General features: G+C 35.2%; 1 protein-coding gene across 5 annotated transcripts in view; it reads right to left on the reverse strand.

Annotated features, from left to right (window-relative positions):
- LOC308261871 (uncharacterized protein C8orf34 homolog) overlaps positions 1 to 22,005 on the reverse strand; it is a gene marked incomplete at both ends in the record, with an annotated part of 438,078 nt that overhangs the window by 34,825 nt on the left and 381,248 nt on the right. For 2 of the 5 annotated variants that reach the window (XM_080694051.1, XM_080694050.1), the window contains one exon: positions 12,677 to 12,724. The exons of 2 other annotated variants lie outside the window; for them this stretch is intronic. In XM_080694051.1, coding sequence (XP_080550177.1) covers positions 12,677 to 12,724 — 48 coding nt within the window. Of the gene's footprint in view, positions 1 to 12,664; positions 12,725 to 22,005 lie in introns of all 5 variants that reach the window. One more of the 5 variants, XM_080694052.1, reaches the window with a different exon arrangement.

Here is a 22,005-nt window from a genome sequence, read left to right on the forward strand (position 1 = left end):
CAATATATATATGGTGGTACTGGGGTTCCTGGAAGCCCTTTTCCTGGAAGCCCTTTTGCCTGCGGGCTACACTCCCAGACCTATTTTATACATTTTTTTAATTTTTGGAAACATGATCTCTTAAGCCAGTGGGGCTGGCTTTGAACCAGCACGATCCTCCTGTCTCTGCCTCCCAAGCGCAGGGATTACAAGCGTGTGCCACCACGCCCGGCGATTAAAAATATTTTTAATAACATATTTCAGAGGCCGGTGATAAAGCTCCGTGCTATGGTGCATTCCCAGTGTGCACTAACTCTGGGTTTGATCCCCAGTATCACCATCTTCCTCTCTCCCCACTTTCTCAAACACACACACACAGACACACACACACACACACACACACACACACACACTCACACATTTATATATTTTTACTTAGTTTATTTTATATCATTTATGTTATTTAGCTATTTATTCCAAATACTCCCCATTACCATAAGAAAAGAATCAACTAGTAAGCCAATTTTGTGGGTTTTTTGAAACCGTCATAGTTTAGAATATTAAGCAATACTACTGATTAGGTTCTGGTTTTAATGGCTCTACTCCTGAATAGATAAGTAACATCCAAATATTCTTTATTTATTGTGAATTACACAAAACACAAATGAAACATTAGCTCAGTAAAATATGTAGTTTGGGAAGAACTTAAAAATATTGAGTCATGAGAATCAGAAAGATAGAATAAATGTTACTAATAATAGATGGTTAAAATATTTTACTTTGCTTTTCCCTGGAATAGAGTGAGTAATACAATGCACCTGTGTGCTTTATCAGTGCCAATCGCACTATGCATGTCCAAAGCTCAGCCTACATATAATTCTTTTTGATGGGGTCAAAGAGCCAAAATCTTGAATATTTTTAAACCCTAGAGCTGATGTGTTCCACTTTACTAAGTTTATACAAAAATTCTACAGGAATATTAAACCATATTTGAGTGTAGCACAAACTCATATTTCCAATAGAAAGTTCTCTGAATTGGTTTTAAAAGAAATGCCATTCACCCTTTTTCTAGAACATTCTTGCTGTAAATAGCAAATGTCTAGGGAGTATGAGTGGTGGAAGCGGTGACACAGACCATATGAAAGCAGTCGCCAGCTCTGAATCAACACACTGCTGTATCTGCTGACAGAAGAAGCACTTTATACATACTTTAGTGGTATTGTTACTCCACTCTGATAGCTTATTTTTAGATTCTCTAAATGTAATCAATTAGCAGTTTACATCATAAGCAGCCCAGGAAGTTCGGTATATTTAAAGAAATACAGACACTACTTCTCAGTAAACTATATAATTCTTCCCCATTTATGTAAGTATATAAATAATGCACCAACACCAGTTTTCATTTTTCAGAAAGGCTTAATCACTTTCATTTTACTTCTGCAACCATGAAATCCCTAAAAAAGGATACCTGAAGCATACTGTATATTAAAAAAACAAAACTACACTCAACTCCAGACTGTTTCTTTTCTTTTCTTTTCTTTTCTTTTTCTTCTTTTTTTTTTTTTTTTTTTTTTTTTGGTGGTACTGGGGGTGGAACCCAGAGGCTTTTTACCTTCAGGCTATACCCCCAGACCTTTTTTTATATTTTATTTGGAAACAGGGTTTCACTAAGTTGCTGAAAGCCTCACTAAGTAGTGGAGGCTGGCTTCGAACCCGTGCGATCCTCTTGTCTCAGCCTCCCAAGCACGGGGATTACAAGCGTCTGCCACCATGTCCGGCCCAGACTATTTCTAGATGGTTTAATAGACTGTTTCTACTGACAAAGAATTAGAATCATATTTCTTTTTTTTTTTCTTTTTGGTACTGGGGTCCCTGGAAGCCCTTCTACTTCCAGGCTACACTCCCAGACCTATTTTATATTTTTATTTGGAAACAGGGTCTCCTAAGCCTGGCTTTGAACCTGTGTGATCCTCCTGTCTCCGCCTCCCAAGCGAGGGGATTACAGGCGTGCGCCACCACGCCCTGATAGAATCATATTTCTATTAAAGTAAAATTCCCTGTCTGGGTGTGGTAGCACACACCTGTAATCCTAGTTCTTGGGAGGCTGAGACAGGAAGATCATAGGTTTACAGCCAGCCTTAGCAACTAAACAAGGTCTTCCTCAACTTAGTGAGACTGTTTCAAAAGTAGAAAGTAAAATAGGGTTGGCAGCAAAGAGAGGGATATAAAATCAATTTAAAGAAATCAGTAGCTTCTCTACCAACCATGAATCCCTGGAGAAAAAAAAAATACAGAAAAGAGTTCCATTCACAATAACCTCAAAACCAATAAAATATCCAAGAATAAACCTAATCTAAGAGGTAATAGGTCTCTACAATGAAAATAATAAGACACTAAAGAAAAAAATTGAGAAAGTCCTTGGAAGATGGAAAGATCTCCCTTGCTCTTGGATAGGCAGAATAAATAACACCAAAATGGTTATTCTACCAAAAGTGATCTACAGAATCAATTCAATTTCTATCAAAATACCAATGTCATTCTTCATAGACCTAGAAAACTCAGTCATAAACTTCATATGGAGAAACAAAAGACCCAGAATAGCCAAAGCAATTCTCAGCACCAAGTATCATACAGGACACATCACAATTCCTGACTTCAAATTATAGTACATAGCTGTAGTAATTAAAACAGCGTGGTATTGGCACAAAATCAGAATAGAAGATACAGAAACTAATCCATGCACTTATAGTCAATTGATCTGCAACAAAGGAGCCAAATAAATATGCTTGAGAAAAGAGCTTTTTCAATAAATAGTGTTGGAAAAACTGGCTATCCATTTGGAGAGAGAGAGAGACAGACAGAGAGAGAGAGAGAGAGAGAGAGAGAGAGAGAGAGAGAGAGAGAGAGAGAGAGAGAGAGATTGATTTAAATTCTTACCTCTCATCCTGCACTGAAATCAACTCAAAATGAATCAGACTTGAAAGTTTGACCAGAGTCTATAAAGCTGTTAAAGTATGTTTTCTTTAAAGTAGGGCATAGGTTCAATGCATCAACATGTAGGTACAGGTAGTAACTTCCTAAACAAGATCTCCAAAGTTCAGGAAATTAAAACAAGAGTTAACAAGTGGGATGCCATCAAACTAAAAAGTTTATGATCATCAAAGGAAATCTTTGAGTATAAAAAGAAAGCTTGCCGGGTATGGTAGCACATGCTTGTAATCCCCTTGCTTGGGAGGCGGAGACAGGAGGATCGCACTGGTTCGAAGCCAGCCTTGCTGGCTTAAGAGACCCTGTTTCCAAATAAAGAAATATAAAAATAGGTCTGGGTGTGTAACCTGGAGGTAGAAGGTTTTCCAAGAACCCCAGTACCACCAAAAATAAAAAAATAAAGAAAAATAAAGAGAAAGCTTACAGAATGGGAGAAGATCCTATTCCTTTGATAGAGGTTTAATATTTATAATATTTAAAGAACTTAAAATACTTTACACCAGAAAAACAAATAACCCAAATCAAGAAATGGGCGATTGAATTGAATAGACATTTCACAAAAAAACATACAAATGGCCAATAGATACATGAAAAAATGTTCAACATCATTATCAGTCAGGGAACTGCAAATCAAAATTACACTGAGATTCCATCTAACTCCAATCAGAATGGTTATTATAAAGAAGTCAAATAACAATATATGTTTGTGAGAATGGGGGAAATAAAAACTCTTCTACACTGTTGTTGGAATTGCAAACGAGTTCAGCCACTATGGAGATCAGTATAGATTCCTTAGGAAACTGGGAATGGATCCACCATATGATACAGCCATACAACTACTGAGTATCCTTCCAAAGGGGCTGAAGCCAGAAAACTACAGTAATATATGCATACCCATGTTCATAGCAGCATAATTAACAATAGCCAAATTAATGAAATCAACTTAGAGGTTCATCAACAAATAAATGGATTACAAAACTATAATAAATACACAAAATGGAATTCTACCAGCAACAAAGAACAAAATTACGCCATTTGCAAGAAAATGGAAGGACCCTGAGAACATTATTTTAAGTGAGATTAGCCAATCACAGAGAGTGAGGACTATATATTTTCTTTAGTATATGAAGGATAGGGAATAATTGGGATACAAGAGAGACTCCAGATAACAGAGGGAAAACCTTAGTGGAGCCAGAGAGGAGATCTAAGGGTAAGAGAGGAGGAAAACTGAGGTTCATTAATGGAAATACTACCATAGACTATGTGTATACATGTGAATATATACTAATGTCAATCTGGGTACTCTATTGCAGGGGAGAGAAATGAGGCGGCGAGGGGGCACAAGTGTTGTGTGCTATTATCCACATGATTTACATTATGATGTGAGACTATAATGCACCAATTAAAGCACAAAAAATAAAAATAAAATGGAGTTGGGGGGTATAACTCAAAGGCAGAATACCCTTGAGTTCAATTCCCAGTACCACACACACACACACACACACAAAGAAATTCTCTTTATGTAATTTACATAATTCAATTAGCAGAGTTTGTAAATAACCTTTTTTATTTGGTAATGAAATGTCTCATATGATTGGACTGAAATACATAATTTTTTGTAAATTATAGTCCTGTAGCCCATTTCTGAGAATTGTAAAAGAGCAATTAAAACAGAAGAAAAAATTAGTAAAATATGGGGAGCTATAAATTTGAACTAACAGGATCTAAAAAAAAGAGATAAAGAAATGACAAAGTTAAAAATATGACAGATCATGGAAAATATTACAAAATTGATGCAAAATTCATAACTGCATTTACATAACAAGTTTAGCATACATTGGGATTGCACTCCATCTACTTTTTTTTTCTTTTTGGTGGTACTGGGGTTCCTGGAAACCCTTCTACCTCAGGGCTACACTCCTAGACCTATTTTTTTTTTTTATACTTTTTGTTTGGAAACAAGGTCTCTTGAGCCAGAGCAGCTGGCTTTGAACCTGCGCCATCCTCCTGTCTCTGCCTCCCAAGTGCGGGGATTACAAATGGGCGGCACCACGCCCAGCTCCGTCTACTTTTCAAATTTACTTTATTTGGAAATTACAGGGTAAAGGTGCAAATGACTTCTAAAAGGATAAAAAGTTACTGAAGATAGTCAATGAAAAACAAGTGTTTTTTTTTTGTTTTGTTTTGTTTTTGTTTCTAGTGTACTCTTCCAGTTACCTGGGTCTATGGACATTCTGGTACTTTCATGGACTGTAGATAGTTTACAATGATGTCATTTGTAGAAAATGATACCAGTGCAAACGATCTTTGCCGATACACATGAAAATTGCCTTCATTGGAATGCAATTGATGACCATCCTATTGATATGATTCAATTCTTTTAGTTTTTATAGATAACTACAAAATTATTCATTATTTTTCTCTGTATGTAAAAATTGGAAGTCTCCTTGAACTTATTGCAATGTCTTACTTATTACCTTATTAACTTATTAGTTATATAAATCTTTGACGTGTTGATTGTATATCTATATGACAACCTTAATTATAATCTTTTAAAAAGTTCTTATTGAACAGCATGTATGTATTTTTTTTGTACTGGGGACTGAACCCAGGGGTATTCTACATGTGAGTTAGACCCTCAGCCTTTTCTATTGTTGTTTTTGTTGTTTTTGAAACAGGATCTTGCTAGGTTGATGAGAGCATTGCTGTGTTGCTGAAGCTGTCCAAAAAACTTATGACCCTCCTACCTCAACTTCCCAACCTCCTCAGTATAGGAATGGGCCACCATGCCTAGCTAACATGTATCTATTCTTTTATGTATATATATGTATATATGTGGTACTGGGGACTAAATCCAAGGGCACTCTGCCTCTGAGCTTTACCCTCAGCTCTATCTTATTTTATTTTATTTTTGTAATAGGATTAAGTTGTGGAGGGCCTATCTAAGATGCTAAGGCTTGCCTGGAACACGCAATACTTGTGTTTCAGCCTCACAAGTACTAGGATTATAGGTGTGTACCACTCTACCTGATATATATATATATATATATATATATATATATATATATATATATAATCTGTGTATATGTTCTCAATGAATGTAAATGACAAAATATTATTTTCTTGAAGGAAAATCCTAGTTTCCCAAGTGAAGTAAAACAATGATGATAAATAAAATAATATTTATCTCAATTTTGGGGGGTGTCTAGGGCTAAAACCCAGAGGCATTTGACCTCCAAGCTACACTCCCTCCCTATTTTTTATTCTTTATTTTTTATTTTTATTTTTTTCTGGTGGTACTGGCATTCCTGAAAACCCATCTACCTCCAGATTACACTCCCAGACCTATTTTTTAATTTTTGGAAACAGGGTCTCTTAAACCAGCGAGGCTGACTTTGAACCTGCGCGAACCTCCTGTCTCCGCCTCCCAAGCACGGGGATTACAAGCATGCGCCACCATGCCTGGCTTTGTTCTTTATTTTGAAACAGGGTCTCACTAAGTTGTGGAAGGCCTCACTAAGTAGCTGAGGCTGTCTGCAAACCACAATCCTCCAGTCTCAGCCTCCCGAATGCTGGGATTATAAGCATGCACCACCATGCCCAGCTCTTATCTCAATTTTTCAAAAGGAAATTTTCATATGGATAAAAGTAAATCAGCTTTGATTTATTATAGTGAAAATATGCATTGTCTGCAGAAGAAATATAGTAGGAACTTCATTACACTAGATTCCACAGAATGAAACACAGGAGAAACAAGACAGTCCATAAATGGCATAAGAAAAGATTCTTAGGATATTTTTTACATAGAATTCAATCCCTTTTCTAGTTCAGATGGTACCACTGGCAAAATCAAGCTGGCAAAATCAAGCCCAATAAATTGGGGAAAGTTTTGCCTGCTTCCAGTGCTTCTTTTCTGTCTGTCACCCTTAGAGAGTGTGATGCTTGCCTCTTGATCCCAAGAGTGAGTTCTCAGTCCTGTGTGTATGTTCTGGCCTTCACCACTAACTTCCTGCCATTGTAAGGGGCTGCTCTAAATTGCTTTCTAGAAAGTTTTAAAATTCATTGACTTGAACAAAGGAGACACTTCCATTAATGTTAAGTATATTTGAGAGAATATCAATGCCAATCTCAATACCATTGGGAAGGGCTGGTATTGGGGAGGGAGCCAGCGGTGGGAGCTGAAGAGCTGTGTGCATGTATGTCACAATCATTCTCAACTACATTATAATGTGAGACTACAATGCGCCAATAAAAGTATACTTCAAAATCATTAACTGCAAACTTTAGTCCTTTATAGCTTCTAAACATGTAAGTTAATAATATTTATTAGATACATGTTAAATCTCTACATTTCACTAATGATTAGGGAATTTTCAACAATATACTATATTGCTTCCCAATTATTATATGAGTAATGTGATTGTTTAAGTAGATTAGCTTCTCTACAAAAGGTCTGATAATCAAGATTTGGAAGTACTTTAATTTTATAAGTTGCTTTCAATTCTGTGTTTTTTTTTTTTGCTTCTATTGGTGCATTATAGTCTCACATCATAATGTAAATCATGTTGACAATAACATACATGCACACTGTGCTTAGTATCCCCCCACCTCTCCATTTCCCTCTTTTCCAATACAGAGTACCCAGAATGACATTAAAATATATTCACATGTATACACATAGTTTATGGTAGTATTGCCATTAATGAGCCTCAGTATTCCTCCTCCAAAACCTTTAGATATTCTTCCTAGCTTCACTGAAATTTCTCTTCCATTATCTGGAGTCTCTCTTGTATCCCAATCACTCCCTATCCTGCATACATCAAAGGAAACATATAGCCCTCACTCTGTGACTGGCTAATCTCACTTAAAATAATGTTCTCCAGGTCCTTCCATTTTCTTACAAATGGCATAATTTTGTTCTTCTTTATTGCTGAGTAGAATTCCATTTTATGTATTTCCTATAGTTTTTAATCCACTAATCTGTTGATGGACCTTTAGGTTGGTTCTATCATTTGGTTATTGTTAATTATGCTGCTATGAACATGGGTATGCATATACACTGTAGTTCTCTGGCTTCAACTCCTTTGGAAAGATACCCAGTAGTGGTATAGCTGGGTTATATGGTGGATTCATTTCCAGTTTTCTAAAGAATCTCTACACTGATAACCATAGTGGTTAAACTAGTTTGCAATCCCACCAACAGAGTAGAAGAGTTCCTATTTCCCTACATCTTCACCAACATTTACTGTTATTTGACTTTTTATTGTATTTTTTTCATTGGTGCATTGTAGTCATATATCTTAATGGCATACAAGATGGTAGAGACATAAATGCACAAATCTCTCTTCCCGATTCCCAACCCCCTTTCCTCCCCCTTCCTCCTTCTCTTGTTTGGCTTAGTGATTGACTTTGATATGTTTGTGAATATATATTATGGATATTAAGAAAATTCTCTTTCCCTTCTCCCATCACCTTCACTTAGGTCACCTTATTTGCTCATCTATGGTTTCTCCTTTTTCATCCAGAGTTCCTCCTACAACCAATTTTCTTCCTACCTTCCACATATTAGGAAGAGCATCTAAGTTTTTACTTTTTGTGACGGACTAATCACACTTACAATAATGTTGTCCAGATATGTCCATTTCTCTTTCAATGATGTAATTTTGTTATTCTTTATGGCTGAGTAAAATTTCATTGTGTACATATCCCACAGTTTTGTAATGCATTCATCTGTTGATGGGAATCTTGGCTGGTTCCATAGTTTGGCAATTGTGAATTATGCAGCTATGAACACAGGTACACATGTATTAGTTTGGTAGTTTGGATTCCATGCTTTTGTGTAGGCATCAAGAAGTACTATTGCTTCTGAGGATCCTCCATGCTGGTTTTTTTTTGTTGTTGTTGTTGTTGTTGTTGTTTTAGTGCAAAGTGGTTGCACAAATTTTCAATCCTACCAACAATATATTGTTGGAGAAGTTCCCACTTCTCCACATCCTCACCAGCATTTGGTGTGTGTGTGTGTGTGTGTGTGTGTGTGTGTGTGTGTGTGTTTGTGGTACTGGGGATAAAACCCAGATCTTTCTACATCTGGGCTACACTCCCAAACCTATTTCAATTTTTTTTTGAAATATGGTCTCACAAAGTTGCTGAGAACCTCACTAAGTAGCTGAGGCTGGTTTTGAATATGCAAGATCCTCCTGTCTCAGCTTCCAAAGCACTGGGATTACACGCTTGTACCACCATGCCTGGCTGTTGTTTGTGATTCTAATGACTGCTATTCTAATTGGAGGTAAGTAAAATCTCAGGGTGGTTTTGATATGGATCCCTCTGATTGCTAATGATGGTGAACATTTTTTATACATTTATTGTTCATTAGAATTTCTTCTTTGTCTATTTAGGTCACTTGCCCATTTTGATTGAATTATTTGTTTTCCTAGCAGTGAATTTGAGTTATCTGTATATTCTATATATTAGTCCTCTGATGTAGAAGTACTTGGCAAAAATTTTCTCCTATTCTCTGTTGAGGTTCTTGATTGATAGATTTCTTTGCTATACAGAAGTTCTTCAATTCAATGCAATCTCACATATTGATCCTCCTTTTAATTTCTTATGCCTTTGGGATCTTGTTGAGAAAAATTTTAACTGTGCCTATGTGTTGAAGTGTTGAACTTAAAGGAGCTGCAAGGTCTCTGGTCTGATTTCCAAGTCTTTGATTCATCTTGAATTGACTCTTGAACATTAACATAATATTTTTTTTTTGCATTACTGAGAATGAAACCCAGGGGCATTGTACCTCCAAGCTATACCACCAGCTCTATTTTTATTCTTAATTTTGAAACAGGGTCCCACGGAGTAGCAAAGGGCCTCCCTAAGTACCTGAGGTTGGCTGTGAAATGCAATCCTCCTGTCTCAGCTCCCAAAGTCCTGGGATACATTAACATAATTCTAAAAGCTAAAATGTCTGTGATAAGACATTATTATTTCTACCTTGAGTTAGCAAATGCCTCATATTTAAAAAACATTTTTTAAAAAAGTATGCAATTTTTAAACAACTCTTACAGATATTTTGAAGATTAAGAAAAGTAGATTATTGTAAACTAACTCATTTCTTATTTGGTCAAAATTGCAAATGTTAATCTGAAAGCAACAAATTAAAATACAAAACATGAAATAAAAATTAACATTTTAGCATTACTTTTAAGAGAGATCCTGTTCTCTTTAGTTTTGGTTTACATCTAAACAAAAATTGTCTAATGTCATGTGGGTATGATTCTATGTCGTTATATGACCAAGGGGGGGAAAAAAACCCAAAACCTTGATCTACAAAGAATTGTTCAAACTTTAACAAGAAATCTTAAATATATTAAAAATGTAAACAATACCGTTTATTTTAAATAAAAGCAAATGTTCGCCTGCTCAGTTTTAACTTCAATGATTCTAAAATTTACAAATATTATTTTTTAGTCTTTTCTGATTCTATTAAATGAAGAAAAAGAACAAAAGTGAAATAAGAGCTTACATGAGAAAAACAATAATATCATTTTATGGCTCAGAGTCTAAACATGTTCCCAATAAAGAAGGATTTGATTATATATTCCCTAAGAGCCAAATCAATAAAGGTATACAAAAAGGAACTATTAGTAATTCATTAATTAAGTTCAGACTTTCAGTTTTGCTATAATTTTTTTATTTAAGAAAGAACTAAAATCTAAGTATCAATTCATATTTAATGAAAACTGTGCGATACTGAACCACTAAGAGAGGCAAGGTTGACATTAGGCAGTTCACACAAACTTGCAACATTCAAATTGAAGTTGGTAATAAATCTCATAAGGCTCCAATAAAAAACTATTATTGAAGGTAGATGAACAAACAAAACCTATATATTTATTAATAAAGATGTCTTCTTTACCTATAATATAAAAAACTGGGGATTTTCCATGATGCGTGCAGTTCATCTCTAGAAGTAAGGTTGGAAAGGGCGCTAGAGAGCATGTTTCCCAGCACCTAGGGTGTTTATGAATTAGAGATCTTGATGAGATGAAGATTTTGATTCTTTGGAATCCAGAATGTTATATTACTTACAAGCCTGATGCTGATGTTGTAGCCAGAGAATCACACCCTGAGGAGCAATGCCCTTCAATTATTTGCACCTTTGCCAACAAGAAAGCACAAATTCTTAACCTCCTTGCTACATTAGCATTTATACTTGTATACAGCCTGCAAACTTAGATGGCATGTTGGTAATTACAGAGAAAATAAGGTGTTTTTCTTGGATAATACTTTCAAAATTAGAATAAGATGTATTCTAGCATATATATTATTAGTATGTGCCCCATGTCTAGCACCAGCACCTCAGTGTTCCCTTTCTTCTACAGCATCAATCTAGACAAGATACATGACAGTAGGCATCAGATGCCCTTCTTGCACAGGTGATCCACCACCGCCAGCCCCACTATCATGTAGGGAATGCAGAGCCAGGAACTTAGGCAACCACAAAATCCCAAAGGGAGAGGATATTATCAGTGTATCCCTAGAAAATTGTGTCTTGCTCCCCTTGGGCAACATTAATTGCTATATTAATTGTTAATTGTATTTGACTTTATCTTTGCATCAAAATCATTCAATTGAAATTTAGAGTTGATGCTCCAATCCTACTTTTTTTCCCCACATAGTTGATTTTTCTGACCTAAACACACACATCTGTCTTTCCTATTCATTTGTCACTTCTTATCCACGTGTTTTTGGCAAACTTTCAACCACCTCCAAATTAGGTGTGCTATGCAGTCCATTTTTTTTGTCCAAGTGGTCATCTAGAAGAAAGTAAGTGTTTAAGCATTGGTGTTTGGTATTCTAAATAAATATATGAGCTACCAAGCACACTCAAAAGACACAGAATATATTTTGAGTTGGTTTATACATGCAAGAACAAGTAGAGGAACCAATTCTTCTTGTTAAGAAGTAACCTTTAAACCAAATATTTAGCTATATTATTGTCACTGCTATAATATTGTCACTAAACTGCTTCACAGTTCCCTTCACCTACAGCAGGTTCCAATGATTAATTTAGAGATCTCTGTGATCTGTCTTCATATCAAGTCTCAGACACTTTGCCCACTGATGTTTCTCAGAGTTTCCAAATACTTGGAAGTTATTAAAGGACTTTCAGCAAAGGACTTTCCAGAGTTTTGTGATACAAAATACCCTTCAACATCCCCCCAAATAAACCCAAGAATCAATAATTTTTTTAAGAGAATTCTACTATATACTTTAACTGCTGGGAAGGCACTTTGTGTACTAGCTTGTCAAATGGCACTTTGATAAGCATTGGCCACATGAATAAACACTAACCTAGAATTAGATTACTATTCCAATAAAGAGAAATGGTCATGTCTTTTCTATTTTCTCATAGCTAATATAAAATACATGTTTCTTTACTAAAATATAAGTAACTATGAATCAAAATGTGTGATAGCACAAGGTTTACAAAGTTTTACCTCCATGTTCAGGTTGACTCAGCATCTCACTACTGATGAGGAATATAAACTATTTTGATAACATTAGTTATAATCTTATTTTTGTGGATATGATCAGTGAACAAATGTAGATTTGGAGGTTTACAGGTGGATAGAGAAAATCCAAATGACCATTTCATCCTACATGATAATCTGCTTTTAGACCATGTTTATGAGGCCCCCTTAAAACTCACTTCTTCAGTGTAGGTTTTCAACAATTGTCCTCCAGTGGAAGATTCTCCCTAGAGGCAAAGAGGAAAAAAGGTTGAAAAAGTCAGAAGGAGACAGAAAGAAGGAAAGAGGCATATAACGTAGTGATTCTGAGAGCAGCACTAGGTCTTTTTCTTTTCCCACCTAGGCAGTTGATACTTGTGAAATTATCAGTTTGATAAAGTCTTTGAAAATGGTAAGTGTAGCAAGAAGACATTTTATTTCTCAAGTGAATTTTAGTTTATTTAAACAAATAACAAGCTAGAGTAACTAAATCTTAAAGCAGAATACTAAATACATTTATAGAATTTTCCATTTTTACTTTAATAAATATGTTCTCAAAGTTAGGTGAAGAAGTCACTACTTTCATATTCTATAAATTTGTGTGACAAATTTCTAACATTTGTACTCTAAAATATTTTATGGATCCAGATGTAGTAGCACATGCTTGTAATTCCAGTACTTGGGAGCCTGAGAAAGGAGGATCACAGCTTCATGGCCAGCATCAGCAATTCAGTGAGCAACTTAGTGAGACCCTGTTTCAAAAAATAGAATAAAGCAGGGCTAGGACTTTAGCTCAGATATGTTCAATCCCTAGTACCGCAAACACAAAAATTATGGAAAGAAGACACATTAACTTTATCTAGCCTTTACAACATTTCTCACTTTACCAGCATGTAATTAATAAATTCTCCATTATTTTTGCCTCTTACTAGCACTATATTGAGCTCTAGCAACCACTGAGATTTAAACCATTAAAATATAAAACATCAAGTTAAACGTATATTTCAAGTTGTCAAACAACTTAGTTTGGCTAAGTCATATTTTTATATTTCATGGCCAGAGACATTTGGAAATAAATTCTGAGATATCATGAAATGATAAATTCTGAGACACCACATGTGTTTAGAAGATAACTAAATAAATGTGCATAAAGCTTAACATTTGTTTCCACAGAATTCCTTCTAACTTTTCAAAGACCCTCAAATATATCATCACATTGGATTGTTTTTTCATCAGAACATGATAGTGAGATCCTCAGGCCAGTTTGACATGTAGAGAAACTGAAGCCAGGAGGAGATGAGTAAAATGATTAGTCATTTAATCATTTAATATAACTGTTGAGTCATTTAATCATTTAATCTAAGCAAAGCACTGCTGGAACTATATTCCATTCTGATGCCCTTCTAGCTTATTAGATATATATAAACATTATATATATATATATATATGAAATTTTTTTTGTGTGTGGTACTGGGGGTAGAACCCAGGGGCTTTTCTATCTCCGGGCTATATTCCCAGACCTAATTTTTATACTTTATTTGGAAACAAGGTCTCACTATGTTGCTGAGAGCCTCACTAAGTAGCTGAGGGTGGCTTTGAACCTATGCGATTCTCCTCTCTCAGCCTCCCAAGCCCTGGGATTACAAGCGTGCGCCACCATGTCTGGCTATATGTGAAAATTTAATTCATTTTCAAAAGTGTTTTTAATGTATGCTTCAAAACACAGGGTAGAAGGAACACACTCATATCAAAACAAAAATTAAGGTAGGAATAAAATGCCCATACCCTTAAAAATATAAAAATCACCAGTCAAACCACAGAGGTGGTTAATATTTCTTCCCAAATCATGGTTTCTGCTCAATATGCTGTGGTTTAAATTTTTCCAAATGCTTCTGAGCTTGTGATATTTCAATGAGTAATGAAAGAGATAAAAGATAGTTCTATTTCCTTAAATGAAAGCATAAACTATTTGGAAAAATAAAATCCATATAAGTCCCCTAAACTGTGAGGAATTTAACTCAAAGTGCATGAGGAAGCCTGGGAAGTTACTTCAGTGAATTTTAGAATGGCTACACTATTGCTCCTCATCTGAATAACCAGAGGAAAAATGCTGTGGCCTCTTCCAATGTAGCTCTGCTAGACAATGGAACTAGTCCTTTGCATGTTAATAATTCCTCCCTCTTTGCCCCAGTTGCTGGGGGTAAGAGGAAAAGGGGGCAAACTGCCTGCCTGAGCCTCTGAGCACTGAAGGGGTAGCAGAGAGCAGTTCCCAGCAGCTCACTGTAGAGGAAGATTAGTCTCCTTGGAACTGGAGTGCAATTATTTTCCCAGTGTGTGTGTGTGTGTGTGTGTGTGTGTGTGTGTGTGTGTGTGTGTACATTTGCAGTCTTCTGCTAAGATCTGGTGATGATTGAGTGTTTTCCTGACAATCAAATATAAATAAAGCAGACTTCTTGACATTCTGGCTTCTTCCCACAGTGCCACGTCTTGAATACATACACCAGGGAAAAGGAGTGTGAAAGCTGATGCCAAGATGAAATCCTTGTTGGATTCAGACAAAATTAGAGCTGGGAAGTTATGACAGGGGAGGACCCCTGAATGTCTGTCAGAGATAAGGACTTTCTCAAGGACTTTTCAACGGCCCTAAAGAGATTTCTCATTCTGCACAAATCTTATGCTTTGCATACCTCACATATATGCACAGATTTATATAACAAAGCTTATCTTTAGCATTTTTTTTTTTTTTGTGGTACTGGGGATGGAATCCTTCTACCTCCAGGCTACACTCCCAGACCTATTTTACATTTTATTTGGAAACAGGGTATCTTAAGCCAGCAAGGCTGGCTTCGAACTTGCACAATCCTCCTGTTTTCGCCTCCCAAGCACGGGGACTACAAGTGTGTGCCACCACGCCCAGCTCTTTAGCATTCTTTAAGACTGCAACAATTCAGACAAGGATGTCTCTACACAATACTCATCTAGCAGAGCCACCTCCACACTGATGCCAGCTCCTGCCTTCATTCTACAAGACCAAAAAGCTTTATGTCTAAGTAGCTTACTCAAAATTTTCCATTTGCCTTTGAAAAGTTGCTTTTTCCTCAACTTTCTTGAATATACCCATAGTTTATGATGGTGTACATGTATTCACCTTATAGTCATCTGCATTCACAAATAAATAACAATCTTTGAAGAACTGCCTCTGCTTGCTCTTTAGATGAGTAGGAAAAATCTACACATTATAATTTGTTTCAGACTGGAATTTGGCTGCAGCTGTCATTCATAAATCTTTGACAGGGGTGGCATCAATAAATAAAGACTATAAAATACATGACACTAAGAGGAAAATACAGAGGAAGTGACCACTTGTGAAAATTACAGATGTGCCACAAGGTCAAGTGGACAAAGCAAAAAATAAGAGGTCAGTAACTCTGATTATTAGGGTCAGGAGAGATGGCCCCAGCCACGAGTCTCCATCCAACACATCCAACAAGGTGGAAAGGAAAGTTCCTCCTTTCCACCGTGGGACCGCTGAAATGCTGGCATTCCTTTCTTCCCCCACTGGGGGCACTAATGAAATACAATCTTTAACAAAGCAAAAAGATATCATTTCAGTCCGCTTTTTTTTTAATTTTAAGAAATTAACATTTTGAATATCAAGTCATGCTGAAAGTGGCATGCATGCTTATAATCCTCGTACTTGTGAGGCTGAGACAAGAGATCGCAGCCAACCTCAGCAATATAGTGAGATTCTCAGGAAGCTAATGAGATCCTTTTTCCAAATAGGAAATAAAATCAGACTGAGGTTGTAGCTTGGAAGTAGAATGCCCCTGGACTCATTTTCACAACATGAAAAATTTGTAATCACCTGGAAGTGGATTAAAAACACCCAAATGCAGTTTCCCTTGAAAAACAAAGGGTAAAAAGGATATAAAAGAAGAAGAAAGAGGCGTGTGCCTAACATAACACATGGGATGTTGGCTGACGAAACAAAAGTCTCTGTCACCTCTTGGCTATTTTATAGTTCAAGAAACATTCTTGGTGAGATGACATTCTAGAGAAAAAGACACATTCTCCTCAATGCATTGCCATTTTTCACTGGTACTTGCTTCGTTTGTTTTAATCAATACATATTTTCTACTTATCTCTTTCTACTCATTAGACAAAATGAAAAAACAGGTTGGCACTTGTATGTAGGGTACATTTAGTGACAAACATTATATGTCTCAGATCTATAGTTTTTATTTTCTTAAAAAAATCCCCATGAACCCTCCTGCACCAGAGTGATCTTTTTACCTTCTTCCAAATGAGACCAAACAACAATGCTAACACAAAGCACTCTCTTAAGAAGTACCTAAGACATTTGTGACCGATAGAAGAATGAGCACTCAGTGTGACGACCAAGACACTTTTGAACTCGAAGAACCTATAACACTTCACCCATCACTTATTTCACAACTATTTATTAAGCACCTACTGGATGCCACATACTGTGTTCAGTTTTGGAATATGGAGTTGAACAAGAATTAATTCCTACTATTAAAAGTGTACCTAAAGAAAACAGATATACAAATAGCTAGAAACCAGAGCAAACTTCACTTGACAGAAGTAAACCAAAACACATGGGATAAAAATAAGATGAAATGACACCTAGCCTTTTCTATAATATTCTATGATACTAATATATATATAATATTATCATTTCTATAATATTCTATAACATAACATAACATGGTGGTTATATGTTGTTCATTTAATTGTATCATTACAGAGAATTGCTAAATTTATGACAGATAATGAAGAGAATGAAATTCAGCTTTCAGAATTTGGCAAGCTCTACTTTTGGCAGCAGCTTCTATGGATTTTCAAAAGAATATCCAGTAGAATTTATTTCCAGTTGGTGCAAAACAGTGCAAGATTGTAGAAATTCAGAATCCGTCTGGAAAGCTCAAAAGTATTTAAAATCACCAGTGTGTTCAATTAATTAAAATGTTTGCTTTCAGACATACATATGTGAACACATACTGTTTCTCCTTAATTATCTATCATTTAATACCAATTAAAAAATTGTTGGTACTTTTTTTTGTTGAAACAGGATTTTACTAAGCTGATGAAGCTTGTCTCAAACTTGTGATACTCTTATCTCAGCCTACTAAATATTGGGATTGTAGGCTTATACCACTCTGCCAGGATAAGTTTAAAGTTTTATCAAAAAATTGCCCATACTTTATGGACAAATAAACAAATAAAAGCACAAATAACCTTTCCCTAAAAATGACACCAGTAACCAACACAAAAGACACTTGATTGCTTTAGCATTGCTGAGGGAAATAGTGGCATTGAAAGATATTATGACTCACTCTACTTTTAAGGTCCATCGGTTTGTATCTGTGACAGAAATCAGAAATTTCAGAACTGATATTTGTTCTTTCAAAAAGAACAAAAAAGGGTGTGGTGGTGCACACTTGTAATCCCCGCGCTTGGGAGGCTGAGACAGGAGAATCACACAGGTTCAAAGCCTGCCTCTGCTGGCTTAAGAGACTCTGTTTCCAAATAAAAAGAATATAAAATAGGTCTGGGAGTATATCCTGGAGGTAGAAGGCCCTGGTTTCCATCCCCAGTACCACCAAAAAAAAAAAAAGAACAAAAAATAATCCCTATGCACATAGCAAGCTTTTAAATTAAAGTAATTTACTTCCCCCCACCCAAGTTTTCATGGTAAGCTAAATAGTTCTTTTAGTGATAACACTTTTGCCTTAGAGACTTACCTACTTTAAAAGAATGAAAAAGAACTGTGACATTTTTGGAAATAATGAGTATTACTAAGCATGTTAAATTTTGGAGAATTTCAAGCACTTCAATGTTTCTTTCTGAAAGAAGTGACTATTCAATTTGAAAAAAAAAAATTCTTTATTTTTTTCAATGTCATGTAAAAAAATGTGAGAGGGAAAAGTCAGTAACAGTAAGTTTGATATTTGGGAATGTGGTGATGGTGACTTTTATCCCTGGGTATTGCATAAGAAAAAGTACAGCATGAGTAGATGTGGCTGTAAGAATGAAATTGTTGGTGAATGTTTTTACTTGCACTGTTAAAAAAAATAGAGCAAAGTTGGGATATGTACACAGTGGAATTTTACTCAGCCATAAAGAAAAACACAATTATGTCATTTACAGGGAAATGGATGGCACTGGAGAAAATTATGCTAAGTGAGATTAGTCAATCACAAAAAATAAGAAATCATATGTTCTTCCTAATTGTGAAAGCTAGGGAGAAAATGGGTCATAGGAGGAACTCTAGACGAAGAAGGAGATTCTATAGATGAGCAAATAAGACAACCTATGGGATGGGGGAAGAGGAAAAATCTCTAATGCACATGATGTACTTTAACAAACATATCAATGTCAATTACTAAACCAAAAGTGAGAAGGAGAGAGAGGGAGGAAATGGAGTTGGAACTGGGTAAGGGCTAATTGGGTAATGTATGCATGTATGTCTCCACCATCTTTCATTCCATTGAAATATATGAATACAATGCACCAATAAAAACAATTAAAAATAGAGCAAAGTATATATGACTAGGTAATTGGCTTTAGAAAGATACATTTAACATTGAACTAGTTGATGTACCAGGCCTGTATCTTCTCTGCTGTGTGTTGATTGTCATCATACCAATGTTAATACTATTTTGCAATTATCATAAAGAAAAAATAGTATTCATTCACTCTTTCTGAAATGGTTCAATTTGCCAACACAGCAAACTATCAGACACAAGATCTTGAAGAGTCATGATTTCTCTTCTAGAGCTAGGTGTCCTTATCTATGAAGATCAGGAAAAAGACTTGTAGAGCTGTATTTCCTATGAAATAATAATCATGAAAGAGGACAAAAACGTTGAAAATGTAGGCAACTGTAAGGTACACTATGAACTGTAACTGTATCTTCATTATCTACAAAAAAACTATAATTTGTGAAATTATCCTCTGTTTTTTAACAGATAAATTGTAAAAAAAAAAATGCAAGCAATAAGGAACCTATAGGTCAGAAGAGACTAAAAGTTATGTCTGATTTTCAAAAATACTGTTAAAATTACTATAGCATCAAGGGATATGTATTTAGGTGATAAAACTTTAGTTTTAAATGAAAGTAGTTCCTTTAAGAAGTAGAATAGTTTTTCTTTGGGGTGGGAGGCAGAGGTTGTAACTGGATGCTGCATATCAGAGGATTTCTCTGTTTTCCTGGGTGGCATTCTCATTGTATTAAGTAATTAAAGCCATAAGTTTGATTTAAATGATTTAAAAATACTTTTGTTTAATTTTTCATAAAGTATATTTAAAAATACAGACATTCATTTCTAATATTAAACTAAGTTTTTATAGGTATAATAATAACTCTTAAAAGATTAGAGGAAGCTGGGCATGGTGGTGCTTGTTTGTAATCTTAATACTTGCAAGGTTAAGATAGGCGCATTGTAGGTTCAAGGACAGCCTCGGCAAGTAGTGAAGTTCTCATAACTTAGGAAGACTATGTTTCAAAATAAAATTAAAATATCTCAAGGGCTGGGGTGTTACATGAAGGTAGAATGCCCAGGGGATCAATCTCTAGTACCACACACACACACACACACAAAAAAAAAAAGACTGGAGATGTTAAAATGCTCTATTTACTAGTAGCTTTGTCTCTATGGTTATGTACCTAATTCCTCCTGATTCACATCTTTTGGTCTGTGTAAAGTAGTATTTATTGCTTATATATCTAGAGAAGTAAAGGATACTTATTGCTATGATTTAATCTTAAGCTAATCTAATCATAGCATTAACCTCAAAAAAATCAGTTGGCAATTTTATCACCTTTTGAAATAATTAAGCCTTTAAATTCTCTTCCATTAAGCTTTCTAAAAATCAATATATGTCTCTTGAGAATCTGCAAAGTACCTAGATAATTCTTCAAGGTCAGTAAAATATGAATGTGAGCTCTATAATTTAAAGCAAACATACAATATATTCTTTCGAAATTAAATTAACCCATGTCTTTGCAAAATGACTAAAGTGACCCACATCCTGAACTGTGACTCAGATGGGGACATGTAGAAAACTGATACCCAAGGGCCATGAAATACCTAAAGCTTATGCCTCTTTTATTCTCTGCCCTCATGTTTCCTTAATTTAAAAAAGCAATTGATTTTTCAGATTACTAGGCATTTTTCTACATTTAGGAAAATACATTTTCCTCTTAGACACATGGAAACAAATAATTTTGAGTTTGTTTTAACATGTGTCTCTGGTTTTTTTATTCACTAACAAAAATGGAACAGCTTCATATTTCAGACACCTTTACATTATTTAATAAGCATTAAAGAACTAGAAAATAATAAAGACTTTGTGTGGAAAATTATTGTTCACTGACATGTAAGGGTGAACAAATGCAGGCCATATAATGCAGGAATATATTTAAAGTCAAAATATATTCAAACCTTTATATACTGATTTAAAAGGAGCTGATTTTTTAAAATGTTTTTATTCCATAGTGGTCCAAAGAGAATACTGTCAGGAAAATTAAATTCTAAGTTTTAAAAAGAAAGTAAGTAAAATAAATCCAAATGCACAGATAAACATTATCTAACCTGTTACAAACTTGGCAGCTAATGTTGCAAAGAGTATTACTAGAAGAGCCATGACTTGCTGGGCATGAGAAGCAGAATTATGATCAATTGTACAGCACAAAATAGTGGTGTCCAAATAAATAAAAGAATTAATGTGGAGTAGAAAGGTAGAGGGGAAACTTCAACCCATTCAAATGATTACAATTACAAACTCTGAAATTTTTAATAGACTTAAAAATGGCAATCCCATTAGTGACTTGTCTTAACATCATTTCTTCTGTTTACTTACTCTGTGCTGGTCATTAGACTAGATTGAGCCTACACTCTATTTACAGTCAGAAGGTGATAAAAGTGGTGATGTCCTAGACAGGTAAGAAAACTGGTAAGTTAATAAAACAAGTATTCAAACATTAGTTGGCAAATTACACAGTTTCCCCTTCCTGGGGTCTCAGTAACACTATTGTCTCATGAAGAGTAAGAGAAATAATGTATGCAAAGCATAAAAACTCTGGCTGTCTTTGTTATTAATCACTACAATAAATTATAGCATTTATTTCTAAATACTAGTATTTGTAAAGTTCACAATGAGTGAAAGGTAAAGAAAATCTAACTAATGCTATGAAAATAAAGATATTTTTATTTTAAAAAAAATTTTATTGGTGCACTGTATTCATACATCATAATGGGATTTAAAAAAACTTGTGTAGACATATATGTACACATCACCCAGTTAGCCCCTACCCAATCCCCACCACACTCCCTCCCCATCCCTCCTTCCCATGCTTGGCTTAGTGATAGACTTTGATATGTTTAAGTACATTGTGTGTTTTAGAGAATTTCCTTCTTCCCCCCTCCAATCCCCTCATTTAGGTTGTCTTATTTGCTCCTCTATAGGATTTCCTTTTTCATCTAGAGTTCCTCATATGACCCAT

This window comes from Muscardinus avellanarius, assembly GCF_963383645.1.
Source record: "Muscardinus avellanarius genome assembly, chromosome: 4".
Lineage (NCBI taxonomy): Eukaryota > Metazoa > Chordata > Mammalia > Rodentia > Gliridae > Muscardinus > Muscardinus avellanarius.